Below are 18,103 nucleotides of genomic sequence, written 5' to 3'. Positions count from 1 at the left end.
TCGAAAACAGGAAAGTAGATTCATCAATTTCTGGACAGAACTTCTTTTTTTCTTCATTATATTTAAATATTTTAATTATTTTTTCTTTTGTACTGCAGCTTCAGCAATTTATTCAATGCAAATGAGAAACCAGCCAGGAAAGCAAACCCATATGTGAATGTCCACTATAACGCACCAACAACCAGTTCAGGGCCAGCTTTGGATACCATGCGAAAGAAACGTCTGGGTGACAGACATAGAGGCCTTGATATATTAGATAGTGATGTGTAAGTAATTTAAATAAAAATAACTTTTATATGTTTTTACATGTGTTGAAAAACTTAAATTAGGTTAAAATAACTATGTGTAACAGCACAAATTGCAAATTACTGCAGACACTCCATGGAAATTTTTGTTTCCCCTCGTATTTTAGAGAATGCAATAAAAAATTAGGCTCTAGTGACATTATAAAATGTGTGCATCAAAACCCCATCGGTGTTTTCCTTTATCCCCTGCTAGATTCATTCAGATGGAATCATTTGAACTTGGCCAATTGCCAAATTACATGTAATTTGTGGTCAAACTGTATCTGTGTTCATAATTTAAGCCTCTGGTAGAAAAAGAACAAAAATTATCCAACTATTATTGTTCGTTTTAATCAGATTTGACTAAATTAATGTGAGATAACAGCATGTTATATTATTTTCAGAGTATCTGAAAAGTTGCAGCAGCAAAGAGCTAGAGAACGTAGAGAACAGTATAAACAGGTGCGAGCGCATGTGAGGAAGGAAGATGGCCGGTTACAAGCTTATGGATGGAGTCTTCCCTCAAAAATAAGTGCACCTGCCAAAGCTGCTGAAGCAGATAGTGGTATGAGGATCAAGCCAAATGTATCATCTGTGCCTGTGCCGGTCCCTGTTTTTTGTCGACCTTTACTTGAAAAAGAAAGTGGGATGAAGGTATTGTGTTTTTGTATGTTTTGAGTTGTTGTAATGAAATTAATTTAGGTGAATAGTGTGTTTTTGTTACACTGCATTATCTGGATTGTAAACGAAGTTTATTTCATGGTTGTAAATTGCATACATTCAGAGGCGATGATTGGGACTAAAATGTGGGGGAGGGGGGGGGGGGGGGCAAGGGTGCCCGTATAGGTGGGCAAGAGGAGCTCAAGCACCCTTAGGAATTAGAACTTCCTTGCTTTTAGTCCTTTTTTTTTTGCAAAAATATAAAAACATTTCTTAGTTCAGTAAATTACCGCTCATTAGCCAGGGCTATAGCATAGTTCGGTTCAACTCGAAGATCTTCGAGTTGAACCGAACCATTGCTTCGGTCACTCGTCTGGTCTGCTAATTCTATATTAGCTACCAGTTTGTTTCGCACTCTTGGCTTCCTTAAGAGGTTTTCCATCTCCAGCTCAGTCACTTTCCTATGCCGGGCTGATGATTGCTAATAAGCACGAAACTGCAGTCCTCGGCTGGAAATGACTGAGCTGGCGGTGTATTTCACGTATTTCTTAGTTATTAAAAATGTCAAACTTTAATAACTCTAATCTGTACTGAAATTGGTTTCCATGGTGAAAATATCCTGCTAAACCATGGGGAAAATATGTGAGCCCCCCTTAAAACTTGCATATGGGCGCCCTTGGGGGGGGGTGCAAAAAAAAACGACAATTAAAAACCGTACGATTTTTAGCAGCAGAAAAAATATGAAGGAATTTTAAAAAGTACAAAACTTTGCTAAGACTGGTTTTGAGATCATATGAGTGATGCAAAACTAACAGCTTAACTTACGTTTCTCTTAAGATTTTGATGAATTATGTACATAATAACTTTCCCTCAAGGAACACTTAGACATGAGTTAGACTTACATTATTTACCCCTATGTATTTTGAAATGTCACAAACACTTCGTAATAATTTCATTAAGCAAGTATGGCTTGTTTAAGTAAAATAATTGATTTACTAATATCTAAACAACGAATACAAAAACTAAAAGTTATTGCTTGTGCTAAATAATGTTTCATAAACAAATATGCAAAGTAAAACAAATGGTCTGAAATTTTCGACATTTCTGCTTTTTTTATAATTTCTAGTTTTGGCTTTTAAATGGGAAAATTAAAAAAAAATAAAAAATAAATGAACCAAAGAAAGTGGGAGGCATATATTTAATGTGGTAGATTAGAGGTTCTCAAACTTTTCCGACTCACAGTGCCCTTTAAAGAATCAGAATTTTTTTTACGCCACACTAGTCTATCTCTATCATATCAAAATAACCTTATTGAGCCATCAAATGTACCTTATTAGGTTTGGAAGCATTATTGAGACAAATATATTACCAATACAGCAACAACGCTGACTTTACTTTAGAATGATACGGTACAGGTTTTGTTTCCGAAATCTTCGATATATGGACCTTTTCTATTTCGGCAGGTATCAAGTCTAATGTCTAATTCTTGTTTCACTCACTGTAACATGTCACAATCAATGTTGGAGAACACATATATAATCTTTTAATGTAAATTTTGCAAATCACATAGCCCATGGGCACGAATTCGCTATCTTTGATGTAACACCATTTAAAAAAGCGCTTGAATTTGGGTCCGAAAAGCAAGGTGTCCACAGAAGTTGATTGTCATCATAAGGATCTCTGCAAATCCAATGACTAGGAAGCTTATTATTGAGGAATATCTGTCTGATAATGAGAGATGCCCTGTTTTGTTGGAAAATGAATGACCATTGATCGTGATATGTTATAGAGAGTGACAAGCGAGTGACAGAAGAATTAGTCTTCAGACTTGATATCTGCCGCCTTAGGAAAGGTTTACATGTCAAAAATGTGAGAAACAAAACTTGTACAGTTTCTTCTTCCAGTAAAATCAACATTGTTGCTGTATTGGTTTTTTGTTTCTTTGATAAGCTATCCAAGCCTTGGAAGGAATTATCACAAAACCCAGATACTTCGCCAACTCTTGCAACATACAGTTTGAGAACCCCTGTGGTATATGGTTTTTAAAACTACTGTTTATTGAATGATTAACTTTTACTGCTTGTGCAAGCAGCGACAAAATTAAGTTAATAAATGCCTAAATGTGTTGTAGTCATAATTATAAGAAATTGAGTTCTTTGTAATGCCCTGTTCATTTTTTGTTTAAAAAAATATTTTGTTTACAAGGTGTGGTGTGCAGCTGGTGTTGATTTATCTGGTGGTTCATCTGAACCTGAAAATGTGGATGTTTCTGCAATTGGGTCCAGTAAGTTTTACGTCAGCTCTCCTGAGCCAGGTGATGAAGTAGCCAAACTAAATAATGAGCTAAAAGTAAGCATTTATCTTTGATGTCAGTTTTTACTTTAAGTTTATGCTGCTGTCAGGTATTTGACATTTTGAGTTAGAAATTATTATTAATTATGCAGTCAGGGCAAATCTGACTTGGCAGAATTGTGAAGAAATCGCAGGTCCTAATCACAGCATTATGATGCTGCCAGTTTAGGTTTGCCCCAACTATATTGAACTTATTTCCTTTTATTGTTTATAATATAAAAATCCTTTAAAAAATGTCATAAAAATATGGTTTTTTTTTCTTTTTTTTAAACATGCAGTTCTGTTTGTAAGTTAAAAACAAATCTATTTATAATTTGTATAAAACAATATCGTTAAGTTAGAAATAATGTAAAATCCTGATTACAGCTGATGGATTATCAACTTTGCAGGTTTTGAGCTGTCTTCCACAACCTTTTTCAAATAAAAATAATTTATGAAAGGTAGAAACGTAAAAACGCGCTTGTTGAAAGAGTGTATGAGTCAAGATCAGTAAGCGTAGAATTTATTTCTAGGATAACAATCCAAAGTACTAAGTTTGTATAGATATTACTTTACAATTTAATGAAGATGCAGTTAAAAAAAAAAAAAACTTCAACTGTAAATAGAGAAGAGTTTCAAAACAAAAGAGCAGAAACAGTTGTAATTTTTTTTGAATATAAAACTTTAAGAACACTGTTAATAAAGTCTTTGCTTAATTTGTGAGTGTAATAATTCATAAAAATTTTGAATTCATTTTTATTTTGACTCTTGATCTATTCTGTAAATTATCCATGGAATTAATTTATCCATAATTGAGTGTTATCCTATTTCACTAACAATCAGAAATTTACTGTAGTTTGGTTACAATGCTGGAAAATCTATTTAGTGATCTTGATAAAAATCAATGAGTAATGCAAAACACTACTTTTTTTAGGATTACATCAAACATCGTAAAGAGCAAAGTGGAATGGAGAGAAATCTTTCATCATTTGTATGGATTTGTACAAGTACTCATACTACCAGTAAAGTAACTGTTATTGATGCAAATAATCCAGCTGTTATTTTGGATTCTTTTCAAGTGTGCAGTTCTCACTTGTTATGCATAGCTAGTATTCCAGGTAAAAATGCCTGCTTTTTGAAAAACTTCAACTGCTTTCCCAAAAGTCTTTTAAAATGGTGCAAATCTATTTGTCAAAAATTATTTTTTGCCAACTTGATAAATAAATTTCTCGTATCATATTTGTTACCAAGATTCAGTAGTTCTAGAGGCTTGCTTAAAAACATTTATGAAGTATTCATTAATTTTTGAAAGCAAAGAATTTTCATTATGTTTATTTATGTTTATTTTTTATTTATTTTGATTTTTGAGTGATAAGAATAAATTATACTAAACTAAATTGAACTCAGTAGATCATTTGGACCAAGGCATACTATGCTCATCTCAGTTTCTTGATCAAGGGCTCTGGGGTGCAATGCAGGTGTTCCAGTTAGATGGTCAGTCAAACCCAAAACTCCCAGTGTTTGATTGCCAAGCACGCTTGGTACCCTTTTTATCAACCCACTGAATAGATGAAAGGCTGAGTTGACCGTGCTCAACCTAGGTCTGCAGGGTGAAGTGCAAAGTTATCACTAAGCCTTTGGACAGTGAAAAGAATAAATACAAAACATAAATATAGAGGAAATGTTTTCTTCAGTACCTAATTAATTGAATGTTGATAATATGGTACAGAAATTTTTGGAAGAAATTTCTCTTGAAAAATACCTTCTTGAAGGAATAAACAATTTTATTACATTGCTCACAACTTAGACATAAATAATATAGAGGCATGGTAAAGAGATTATTTTAATAACAATGTCTTCTCGCATAAAGTTATTGTCTGCTAATTTTTCAGACACATAGTTTATATTCTGAAATATTTTTTTTTTCATAAAGGGACTTGATTTATATTCCAGGCGAAAAAGTTGAAATTTTTGTATAAATTTCTTCATTATTGAAAAAACAAATATTTCTTTTCTTTTTTTTTCATTCTTGCATTTGGAATATCAAACGCAGGATATAACAGGTGGAAATAAAATAACTGTTCTGCCATCAGATAGTTTAACTGTGTAAAATCTTCACTACTAAAATGTAACTATTTTCCAGTGCTAGTTCTGAATTTGTTTTTGCTCTTTTTTTTTTTTTTTTTTTTTTTTTTGAACTAAAGCAGATGGATTCTGAGCAAAATAGTTGAAACTGTTAAGTGATAAAAGTTTTATCATCTTCTTCTAAAAAGAAAGGAAAGGGATGAAAAATAAAGAAAGAAAAAAGATGCAGAAAGAAGAATGGATTGTGTAATATTTTTGAATTGATGTTTCTAGAAACTACCATCCAAATATATAATCAGCATCCTTGAAACAATTTGCTCCAAAATTACACAAACTCAACAGTTGTTTAAATAGTTTTTAAATGAAGATTTTGTAAAAGAATGGCTGTGAAAAATAAGGAAATTTATGATTTTGTCATTTGAAAAAGCAACTGTATTGCAATTTTTTTGTCAAATGTATTATTGTTACATGTTAAAAAAAGTTTAAAAATTTTGAGTTGGTCATCTTTCATTTGTTCTGAAATCTTCTATTATATAATACAGATCCTTTAGTAGGGATCCCTCTTCATTTTTGGACATTTATTTTCAGAGATAATTAATATTATTAAAAAATATTATTAATTCTTTTTTAGGCACAAAGTCTACAGATTATGCTGCAGATGAGGAATTTTTAAGTCTCGGTAGCAGAGAATCTGTATCAGAAGGTGATATAGAGAGCAAGAAAGTTGGTGATCTCCTCTATGTAAATGTAAACAACGAAAATATTTCTGACTCATCAGCATCAACACCTGTAAATAATGGTAAAGTATTGTTTCAAGCATATCTTCTGATAAATGATAGCATACCATCATTCATCAAATGATTTGTTTGAATGTTTTGTTTACAGATAGTTTAAGAGACACTGCTCAAAATTTTTCTTTTGAAGAAATTAATGACTCAGATGAAGCTTCACACCAAATATCATCCTCTTTTGCACAAAGTAAGACTTTATGATTGTAATTATTATTTTGTGCTGCTTATGTTTTTGTTGTTTTTTTATGTTGTAAAAAGTTATACATTTAATTTCTTATGTAATTTAAATTTTCAGATGATTTACTCAAAAATGATGTAAATAATAGAGCAATAAATAGAGAAATAAAACATTTTTTAAATCTTTTTGTTATGCAGGTAATAGGCATTGGCTACCTTGCTTGTTGAAAATTTTTTCTCAAAAACATAGCATATAAAAGAGTTTATATATTCATATATGTGTGTGTGCACAGTATGTATGTAATATGTTATACAATATAGCAATTATATCATTTTAAAAGACTATTGCTCAGTTTACTTTCTCTTTCATAATCCCTGTGTTTTGCTTCTGGGGTTAATTGTTGCAAAAACAATGAAAAAAATAATAATTATAAAGTTTTCCACACCATTTTTCAATTGTTGTCAAGAAAAAGAAAACAATGAATTTGAATTATTATCAAATTTAACAAATTAGTTTCAAGGTTTAACTTAAGCTAGCATATATTGTGGGCATTTTTAAAAACTTTTTTTTAATCACTATACTTGTTCAAAAGAGCTTTTTAATTCAAACATACTAATCAGCAACTGCAAAAAAAGATTAATAGTAAATGTAAGCTGTTCTCTCTTCATGTACAATAGGTAACAAGTAAATATGTTTTAAATTTCAAACAGTCTTACCTCAAATAAATTTCAAAACTTAAAAAACTTTACAGTAAAATAAATTATATATATATATATATATATATATATATATATATATATATATATATATATTTTATTCTAAAGACTTTCTATAAGCTTGGTTTGCACTAAAAAGTGATAAAATAACTAGAGTGAAGCACCCTTTATACGTTTTTGAAGGCACTGTATGAAAAAAAGCGTATGAAGGAAATAATGTATTATCAGTATAAGCTAATACAGAGTTTCCCAAACTGTGGTCCGCGGACCCGAGGGTCCGCGGTGCTATTCAGCTAAAACGTTAAATATAATTCAGATTGAAGGACGAGTAAGGATATTTTAATTCAAAAAGAAAGCACATTTATGAGGAATAAAAAAGTTCTTGCTTAAGTACATGCCGGTCGCAGCAGCTCCCCCCCCCCCCCCTCTTCACTCTCGGAAGTAAACACACTACACATTAGTTAATTTTGTGTACACGACAAAGCTCATATTGTTACAAAACTATATTAAGTAAAATGCAAACATTGAGGCACATTTTTACAGCTGGGATATTATATTTCAAATAAAACTTTTACTCCAAAATTTTCAAGACTAAATCTAATAGTCAACATTCAAAATTTCAAGCAAAGGCTGAAATAGATGAAATGCTATAGTTTTCAGTTGATTTTAATAATTATGGAGTACCACTATTTTATAAATTTGTTGCATAATATGCGTGCATTTATTCAGCAAAATCATTTGAAGTGAAAGTAAATGTTTGACGCTTGAGATTTTCATACAGTCACCGAATTTTGGCAATATTCCTTTCATTCTGGCCTAGTCATCAAGACCTTAAACATTTAGTGCACAGAATATGTTGATATTGTTAGCATACTTCTTACAATATTGAACCCGCACCTGCTGGACTCTGTTGATGTAGTTAGTATGTGATGAACTGATGAACAAGAGCAGTGAACAAGGTTGTTCACTAACTTTAAAAGTAAATTTGTTGTAGAAATTTGGTGATAACATATTTATTCCTAATTGAATTTTAAATAGAATTTTACATCCATTAGCTCAAAATAATAATGTAAGAAATGAAAACCAGACAAGAGCTCTGAAAAATAAAATATACAGAACAATGAATAAATAAGTTTAAAGGAAAAAAGCGAAGTTCCTCATTTTTCCGACTTCGGTCCCTCTATGGAGGTCTGAAGTTTGGGAGCCTCTACGTTAATATGTTTTGGACTCTGCAGGGACCAATTTGAAAAAATGATAAAAAGTTATAAAAAAGAAACGCATGAACAATGCTTCACTGTATAGGATTTTTCGATTGCAACACTCAGAAATTGAAGTTAATCCTAAAGTGTTTATGTTAATTCTAAAGCAGCCAAAAAAATTTGGGAGAAAAAGTAGGTGTTTACTATATTCCCTATATTTTTTCTCTCAATTTTCAAGAGAAGGAAATGTAATTTATCGTCTACAACAAATATTCTCATAATTGGTTTTAAAGCACCATATTTCATGCACTTTTTTGTCTTGGAATGTTGATAGCTTATTTTAACTTGTTGGTTATCCTCTCTCATCTGTGAAATGAATTACTTTACGCACTTTCTAATGCAAAAGAAGTGCTACAATATTTGTTTCAACACTCTATTAATATTCTTCAGAGATTATATTAGCATATATTTATCGCAAGAGGCTCTTGTGCTATTATCCTTAAGGTTAATGTTTTGCTTTTAAATTTTTCCACTGTTTCTCCATTGAATTCTAAATAGGTCGCTGAAAGTAAGTATAATTGTGAGCATTATCAAACAAAATTAAAGTTCAGATAATTTTGTTATACAGTTTATTTTAAAGAATGAGTTTTGATTCAGTTGAACAAGTGCATAATATATAGTTAAACTGAAAATTTTGAATTATATTTAAGAAAGTTGCTGTATCTTTATTGCATTTTCTTTCATTTTTTTTTATTATCATCATTATAACACAAAAAGCCCTAAATGCTTCTTCACATTTTTCTTTCTCAATGAAAAGAAGACTCTCATGGACCTGAACTTAAATCAGATGGCTCCCAAGATGAATCGTCACAATCTCTATCTGACAATCAACCTAAACAAGAAACCAAAGAAAAAATGTCCACAGTCTTGCCCACTATGTGGCTTGGATCTCAAGGAGGACAGTAAGTATAGTAACATGAATGCCCTTTCATTTTCGAATTTTGTGATTGGTATTGCTTGATTGTGAAGTACATAGTTTGCAGTAAATATGTCAGTTGTCAGTTTAGCATGGAAAGGCCTGTTGAAAAAAAGTATGTTGTAAAAATTTTAAAATTCTTTAGTGGTATTCAAATTATTGCATTATTATCTCTTTGATTCTTATCACTTTTACAAAAAGCAATGTAGTTTGCTGAATTGGGCAGTTTCTCCAATCTATGACCAATTCATATTTTAATTCAGAGGCAAAAATTAATGATTTGATGCTGTTATATCTACATTGAAAATTATATCTTTAAAATACTTTAGAACAAACTTTTACAATTCCTTTTAACTGATATTAAAGCTGTTGCAATAATGTTTTGGTGAAACCTCAACAGTTCATTAATTGAAAGATCCTTTATGTCCCATTTAGCTTACAAGTTCTATACCTTAATAATACATAAATTACTTAAGAGATTACTTGAAAAGAAAACTTTCACTTTTTACAAAAGTTTATATTAAAAAATAGAAATAGTTATAACTATTGTCTATGTTTGTTTTTTGTGCATAGAGCAGGTTTAGGCAGTGATTGGAAGTAGTGCACTACAAGTAGCAGTGCTACTGTAGTAGCTACATTTTTTAGTTTGTAGTATATCACAAAATTTTTTAAAAAAAAGTAGAGTAGTTCAATACAAAAAGCAGTGGTTTGTAACGATTTCTAGAAACTACTTTTAAATAAATTTTCAGAAAAAAGAAATAAATAAAAATAAGAAGACATAAATAAAATGCAAAAAACGAGGTTTTAAACGAATCTGACTGGTCTTCCGCGAGTAAAACTTGCACAATCAGATGCATAAGACTGAAAAATACAAGCATACATGTTTGACGCAATTAGTTTGTTTGGCATTAAAATTTTTACATCTCCCCAATATTCCCCTTGAAGAAAAGAAAAAACCACAGCTGCCAATTTAGTACTGCATTTGTGTTTTCTAGCGCCAGAGAATGTCCCATCAATGAACATTTTAGATGTCAATGAAATTATTGTCCCAAAAATCACCTTATATGGAACCTACTGTAAATGTTGTAGAAGAGGATGATATTGAACTGCCCTGGCCGGCTAACAATAAATATTACTGTGTCATAGAAATGTAACGGAAATTTTTCTGCTTCCTGCAAAATCTGCTCACTAAGCAAAAAGCTTTCGGTATCAAATGTCATCCGCACATACAATCGAACCTCAACTTACGTGAGGGATGCATTCCAAAACTCCTCTCGTAAATTGAAATTTCGCGTTGTGGAAAAAGGTATTTATACTATTCTTTATGAAGATACCAATTATTTTAAACATTTGGGAACACCCCTCAAAACTGTTTTATCCCATTTCTTAGCTTCTTATTACCGAATTTAAACAAAGAGAACTGAAATTTTATTGTATTTTATAAAAGTTGTTATTGAATAAAAATACTGTTAGGAAGCCCAAGATCAATGGGAATGGGATAGAATGTCATAGAATGAAATAGTACGGCACGTATAGTATGAAGCAATTATAAAATGCTACACTAACAATAGTAATGTACAGTAGCAGTGTTGCCAGATGGTCAAATCCAGATTTCCCCAATTCCCTTCCAACTTTTCCCCAAAAAGCGATGCTTTCTATCAAAATTCCCCAAATTCAAAAATTATTTTTCCACTAATATTTTCATAAAATGAATAGACTTCCTCTAATATTTTTGTCTCTTGAAACAAATTTTCTTTCCCCAAATAGCCAAATTTTCTTATAAAATTCCCCAACTTTTTTTTTCTTCCCATTTTCGTTTTTTTTTTTTTTGTCTTTAACTTTCTTTAACTTTACTAATAATAAAGCTGTAAGTCTCTCTGTCTGTCTGTCTGTCACGATCTCTGTGACCCGCATAGCACCTAGACCGTTCAGCTGATTTTCATGAAATTTGGCAAAGAATTAGTTTGTAGCATGGGGGTGTGCACCTTTAAGCGATTTTTCGAAAATTCGATTTTGTTCTTTTTCTATTCCAATTTTAAGAACATTTTCCCGAGCAAAATTATCTTAAAATGGACGAGTAAATTACCATGCTATCATAACGTGGAACCGTAACGTGGGCAAGCCAATTGACGAGAAATTCATCATGCATTATTTGTAAATATACAGGGGAACCAAAAGACCTTTTAATTTTTCTACTATGGGCAAAGCCGTACATGTGCCACTAGTCATAAATACAAGCGCCTGACCGAGAGATAAGAAATAGGCAAATGTTTTTTTTTCTACTTGCATTTACTACTCTGCTTCTGTATGTACATTTAAACTATGATTTTTGTATATATTTATCCAAGAACATTCTGCATCACACTTATTTTTACCTGCTTCACGTATCAACTAGTTACTCACGCAGAACATTAATGCGAATTCCGTAGCATAATATTCCACATAATGAGAAATGCAAATTCCATAAAGTTGAGCAAAGCTAAACCAATGCTGTTTGATACAAACAATGTAACTACTACTTCTTGAGGCGAATCTAAATACGATAAAAATTCTTTTTTCCCCAGGTTTTCCCCAAGAAAAAATCTTTACCCAAAGAATTCCCCTCAAAACTCATTTCCCCAAAATTTCCCCAGAGAGCACCAGATTTCCCCAAAATGGGGAAATTTCCCCCAATCTGGCAACACTGTACAGTAGATACAGTAATTATATTTGATCCAGTTTTTAGTTGTTCAAGCATATTGAAAATCTTTTCAATATGCTTTAGTTATAAGAAGCTTCTTTTCTTTAATTATAAGAAACTTTCTATTTTTCCTTACATTTCAAACTTTAGCTAAACAACCCGCTTATGTGAAATTATGTTTCATCAGCTTCATATTTAGAACGAATGTGGAGTGCCAATTTGTACATTAACAAAGCGATGTTTCAACTAGTACGGTGTGGGGAACTTCCTCTTTCAGTGATGTTAAAAGGAAAGTCCATTCACCAAACTGATATTTAGTACCCAGTACCTAATAAAGAAGGTGATACTTAAGCCCCGCAGCTCCTTTCCAAAAATGTTCATGTTGCGGGTGAGGAATTCCCGTTAGCTCAAATTTGTTATTCCAGGAAAACTTGCTGTATACCATTTTGCCCAAATCAAATCGCGTCGTGTTGTAACACGAGTCCACTGTAGTTTGAAATTGCACATTGAAGTAAAGTAGCATTCTTAGTTATGTTTCATGTTTTGGATATTTGTTAACATTTGATTATAAATACAAGTTCCGTACATATTTTCCCTATTTCTTTATTTTTTTCTTTTTTACTGATTGAGTGTTGATATATTAACGTAATAAAAGTCAACCATTAAATGTAAGTTTTGTATTCGGTAAAACTGAAAAACGTTTTTATTTCATTTTATCTGTGTCGAAAGGAAATCATATCCAGATCCAGACCCCTAGCTTAAAGCACAAAATCAACCAATTAGTTCCTACAAAATATAGGTTCCTATAAAATTAACTTTTACAATGAAAGTTAAAATTTTTTTTTTTTTGCTCAAAAGATGTTTTTCATCATCTAATTCCGTTTTATGTATATAAATATCCATGTAAAATTTAAATCAAATAATGACTGCATCTATTTACATTTTCAAGTAGCCGCACTGCTTGAATTAAATGAATTCTTTCATCCTTTCTCTTTTAATTCTTTCTTGCAGCCGATATTCCTAAAAATCCTTAAATATGTTTGGAATGACAGATTGGCTCAGTAAAGGAAAGAAAGAATAAATAATTCTTAGTAATATTTTGTATTCAAATAAGCCAATTTATTATCCTAAATCACTTTTTTATCTTTTTTGTTAAATCATCAAACAGTGTGTATGTGTATGCTTTTAATTAATTTATTTTCAAAAAGTAATGACTACGTTTGAAAAGTAGTTTGTAGTTGCTACATTTTGAAAAAAGTAGTTGTAGTTGAAGTTAACTACATTTGTAATAAAGTAGTTGTAGTTTACTACAAAAAAAAGTAGTTTTTCTAAACACTGGTTATAGGTTTTTAAATTCATTAGCTGAGCACGATTTAGAAATTTTAGGACTATATGCCCGACACATCCCTTGAATAGTACAATTGACGAAATTGTAGTCAAGGTGCAACCACACACCTTTTCTGTAACAGATTAGATTTCACTGAGTGTGTAAATTACTTAAAGCTATATATAGCAAAAAAAATGCTGTTTTGATGTTAAAAAGCCACTTTGCTATACAAGTTTTGTACATTGTTCTTGATTTTAAACACCATAACATATAATAACTGAGATAGATAATGGTATAATAAATAAATAAAATTAACCTCATATTTTCATATACTTTTTTATATGGTCTGTAATGTGTACCTAGGGAATCTGTAAGCTATGCTTCTCGGCCTAATGGTAAATCAGGCCGTTTATTAGTATATGGAGGGTCTTTCAATTATATGAGTTTTTTATTATTATTTTGGTTAAAAACATATATTATCTAAAATTAGTACATTGCTTTAAAAAGGGTAGATTTATTTATATTTTTTACCCTGTCTTAGTAATATATTTTAGTTTCAAACACTTGCTTTTCTTTCTTTTCTTTTGTCTTCTTTAAAAGAAAAAAAAAGATCCCCCCCCCCCCTCTTGTAAGTAAGGCAAAGCTTAATTTTATCATACTAGGGCAATATTTTACTAAGCTTCACTATGTTTAATTGCTTTTTTTTTTTCTTTTAATTGCAGCATCTATGTTCATTCTTCTGTGGCCCAGTGGTGGAGATGCATTGCCTCAGTAAAGTTGAGGGACTCCGTATTAAGTATTGTGTAAGAAGTTATCTCCAGTGATTTTCAAGTTATAAAAAATTAGAAAATTTGATATTTACAAATATGCTCTTTAAAACACATCAACAATTTTTACTGTAAATATTCTAAAACAATGTTTGTAAGCAGTCTCTGTTCCTGTAATTTTTAAATGCAAAAAATACTATCAGCTATAGGCTCTGAGCCCAACTAGGATAATCTCAGTCAATTTATCAATCTCCATCCAATGAAGTTCAAGTGCTCTGAAACTAGCCACCGTAATAAAGATGAAAACTGCATCTTGTAAACTACTTGATATTTACAACCCTGTTGAACCAGTAATTTCTAAATCAGCCTGAGTTTTAATTAGTTTAATTCTGACCTCTGGCTCTGCCTTCTGGGCAAAAAAATTTAACATGTCAATATCCTCCATTCTAATAAATTTGAACAGGTAGGGCACTCCAAAATATTTTTTAGGGTAGACTGTCACAGGATGTCACAGGTTTGAAGAGTCTTCTCTTTTTTCAAACCTATATGTATAAGAAGAGAGGCATTATCAGATCTAGCCTCTGATGTAGGATGGGGTCATTACTAGAATTTTATGTGCAGAGAAAGAGAATTTTAGCAATATGAATTTCAGCGTAAAGTAATATTCATGCAAAAACAGGCATACACTCCAAAAATTATCAAAACTGCAATTCCAAAAAACTATATTTCAGATTATAATTTTGGATTTTAGGGGAAGAGGAGGTTCAGAGGCCCTGTCTGGTAAATTTTTTGAATTGAAATCTTGAAAATGTGGTTGTTGACCATCTTTGGTGACATTAGAGGAAATGCTGGGATTTAAGAAATCTATGCCAGAAATGTTTTGAAATTGAAGTTTCATGGATGCAATTTAATATCATGTAGTTATGATATTAGGAAAAGGTGGTTTGGATCTCTAACCCTCTTACATTTTCAGGATTAAAGTTCTAAAAAACCCAATTATATTCCATATGGGATGAGGTTAGGGGAAGAAACTCCCCTTCGGGGTTTGCAGAATGGGAGTTCTAACAATGCAGTTTTAGATTATCTTTGAAAATTTTACGGAAAAGGGAGGTTTGGGGGAGGGGGCTTCTAACAGAAATGTTTCGAAACGTAAGTGCTAGAAACACATGTGCAAGCCTTATTTGGAATGTTAGGGGAAAATATAACTTTCAGGGACTTTTCCCTGGTAATTTTCTGAAACGGAATTTCCAAAAACGCTATTTTTGAGGATATTCATTTATGGTTCGAAGGAAGAAAGTTTCTGAGGCTCTTCCCCAGAAAGTTTTTGAAATCGCAGTCCTAAAAACTAAAATAAGCTGACCTTGATGACATTAGGAAAAAGAATAGGATTGGAACATTTCCCCAAAATTATTGAAGCTCTGAAAACTCAATTTCAGGCCGGCTCCACCTTTAGTAATGTTAGAAAAAGGCGAGGTTCAAAAGCTTTCTGCAGGAAAATTTTCAAAACTAAAATCCAGGTTATACTAGTAGTACCTGCACGGCTTTGCCCGTAGTAGAAAATTAAAAGGTCATTTGGTTCGCTTGTATATTTGATGGGATGATGAATTTCTCGCAAATTTGATATGCTTGTCCATGTTACAGTTCCACATTATGATAATTTGGTAATTTACTTGCCCGCGTTGTGATAATTTGCTCGGTGAAAAGTTCTTAAAATTGGAATAGAAAAAGAAGAAAATTGAATTTTCAAAAAATCGCTTCGAGGTGCACACCCGTTTGCTATAAACTAATTCTGTCCCAAATTTCATGAAAATCGTCCGAACAGTCTAGGCGCTACGCGCGTCGCAGAGATCCTAAGAGAGATCCAGACAGACTTTCAACTTTATTATTAGTAAAGATATGGACGTTAGGGAAAAGGGTGCAGTTTTGAACCCTCTCGGGGAAATTTTTCAAAACTGGTCCTTAGTCCTAAAATGTGATTATAGGCCACCTTTGCTGACGTAAAGGGGAGGGACGGAGTTCGGTAGTCTTCTGCAGAAATTTTTAGGAATAGAAGTTCCTAAAACGCAATTTTGGAGGAACTTGGTTGATCTTATAGAAACAGGGTGTTCGGGACTTCCCCTGGAATTTTCCTTTTTTTATGTATAAATTAAAATTATGGCATCAGCTTTCAAGTAGGACTTTGTCCCCTAATGCCACCCCAGGCTGTGGTCCTGCTTCATTATAGCAATATCTTTTTTCGTGAGAGCAAGTGATCAAAACATTCATTTTTATCTCATCTTGGCAAACAACGCAAGTTTCCTTCTTATCTAAAATAGCAATATAGTGTTAAGTCGTTATTGTTCATTTATTAATTTTAATTTTGAAAACTTTCAATCAAATGCTTCAAATTGTGTTACATTAGAGAAAGTTTGTTTTGTTTTCTTAATTTACTGTATTTTTAAATATAAATTCCTTTGTGTATAGATTTATAAAACATCAACTTGATACTACAGTTTAAGCTTTTTTAGTTGAATCTCTTATTTCGTTCTAAAACTCCTTGAAAATATGTTGGTAATTTTTAAAAGGGTAAAAAATAAATTTTCACAGGCATATGAGAGGCCGTGTGTTTGCTGGTCTTGCAGATGGGAGTGTTGCTGTATTCCATCGAGGACCAGGTAATTTTGGGTCATATTCTTTATCATTTTATTTATTTATTTATTTATTTGCATGTACAAAATTTATAAAGTGTAGTTTAGAGCATTTTTTGTAAGGAGAAATCTCAAAACAATCTCTTACAAAATTTTATTGCTAAACAAGGGCTGTTGCAAAATTATTAGTACTAAAACAAAGCACCTCATCTATATTCTATCATTTACATAAAACTAATTTCTGTTCTCTAAAAAATAAAAGTAAAAAGGACTAAGAAAATGCATGTAACAAAATTAACCATATTTACTGAATAAATAAATAAACCAAACATCAATTAGAAAATGATTCTGATTAACTTATCTGAACAGATCCCTGGTAATACAACCTACCTTCAATCTACACACTGACTTGTTTTCCCCCATGCAATATTCTAATTGAATAGTTCCTTTGATTTGAGAAACAGGATTTTAATTTTTTCTAACTATAATGAGACACAATCTAGAAAACTTTCCTCGGGAGTATCTGAGGCGGGGCCTCGTACCTCCCATGTCGGTGATTGGGTGGGATTACCATGGGCTGTTTTAACCAATGACGAGCTGGTATTCGTTGTGTGATATGGGTGCGTATTTAAATTTAAAAATTTAAAAACAACTTTAAAAGGTTACATATACTATAAAGTAAAATAAGAGATAAGTTACGAAAAACACAAGTTTTTTTTTTTTTCCACGCAAGGCAAGCCAAGCGTATTTTATAGTAATAAAATAAAATAAAAAGAATTAGAAAAAAGAAATAAGTAGCCCAGAGGGCGTTATAGATAAAATACTGGATTAAATACGGTATAAATAGAAAAAAGGGGGGTCTTAGCCAGGAAAAAGTCCCTAATGCCAACTGGAAAACCTTAACGGTAAACCGTAAGGAGTTCCGTGCAGCTAGTTGCAGAGCAAGGCCCGGGGCCTACTTCGGTTTGCTGGATCAGCCGGGTCATAGACTGGAAGGCTGTCTAGCAGGGTATTATGGACAAGGGGAATTCTTGCAAAGAATCTCCTGGCCAGTGATTTGGAAAAATCATGGAGGGTAGGAATGCCAATTTCCTGAATAAGTTTATCCGTACGAGTATACCATTCAGGATTAACAGCATCACGAACCATAGTGCGCTGAAGATTTTCAACTCGTGAGAAATTAATAATTGCGGAGGTAGCCCAGATAGGAGCTCTGTATGTAATAATGGGCCTGAGGCACATTTTGTAGAGGAGTAGCTTATTATCCGTAGATAATACGCTACGCCGGTGAATAAGGGGAGATAGGGAGGCTTTGGAGATAAGGTATTTTGACCTAATATTTTCCATATGAGGTCTCCAAGTTAAGTTACGATCGAGAATTAGGCCGCTCTAACTATAATGTGTATTTTAATCTTGTTCTTCCTAGCAAACAACTTAAATCTTTGTAAGGAATTTTGGGGGGTTAATCAGTGCCTGCAAACA

The 18,103-nt window shown here is 32.1% G+C and overlaps 1 protein-coding gene across 3 annotated transcripts in view; it reads left to right on the top strand.

Annotated features, from left to right (window-relative positions):
* The window catches only part of LOC129221416 (C-Jun-amino-terminal kinase-interacting protein 4-like), a 77,158-nt gene that overhangs the window by 34,776 nt on the left and 24,279 nt on the right, over positions 1 to 18,103 (top strand). For all 3 annotated transcript variants that reach the window (XM_054855901.1, XM_054855902.1, XM_054855900.1), the window contains 9 exons: positions 99 to 266; positions 689 to 938; positions 3,150 to 3,293; positions 4,210 to 4,393; positions 5,992 to 6,159; positions 6,246 to 6,338; positions 9,062 to 9,206; positions 13,950 to 14,030; positions 16,581 to 16,648. In XM_054855901.1, the coding sequence (XP_054711876.1) occupies positions 99 to 266; positions 689 to 938; positions 3,150 to 3,293; positions 4,210 to 4,393; positions 5,992 to 6,159; positions 6,246 to 6,338; positions 9,062 to 9,206; positions 13,950 to 14,030; positions 16,581 to 16,648 (1,301 nt within the window). The remainder of the gene's footprint in view (positions 1 to 98; positions 267 to 688; positions 939 to 3,149; positions 3,294 to 4,209; positions 4,394 to 5,991; positions 6,160 to 6,245; positions 6,339 to 9,061; positions 9,207 to 13,949; positions 14,031 to 16,580; positions 16,649 to 18,103) is intronic.

This window comes from Uloborus diversus, chromosome 4, assembly GCF_026930045.1.
Source record: "Uloborus diversus isolate 005 chromosome 4, Udiv.v.3.1, whole genome shotgun sequence".
Lineage (NCBI taxonomy): Eukaryota > Metazoa > Arthropoda > Arachnida > Araneae > Uloboridae > Uloborus > Uloborus diversus.
Note: the sequence above shows the minus strand (reverse complement) of the source record. Positions and strands in the feature narration are given on the sequence as shown.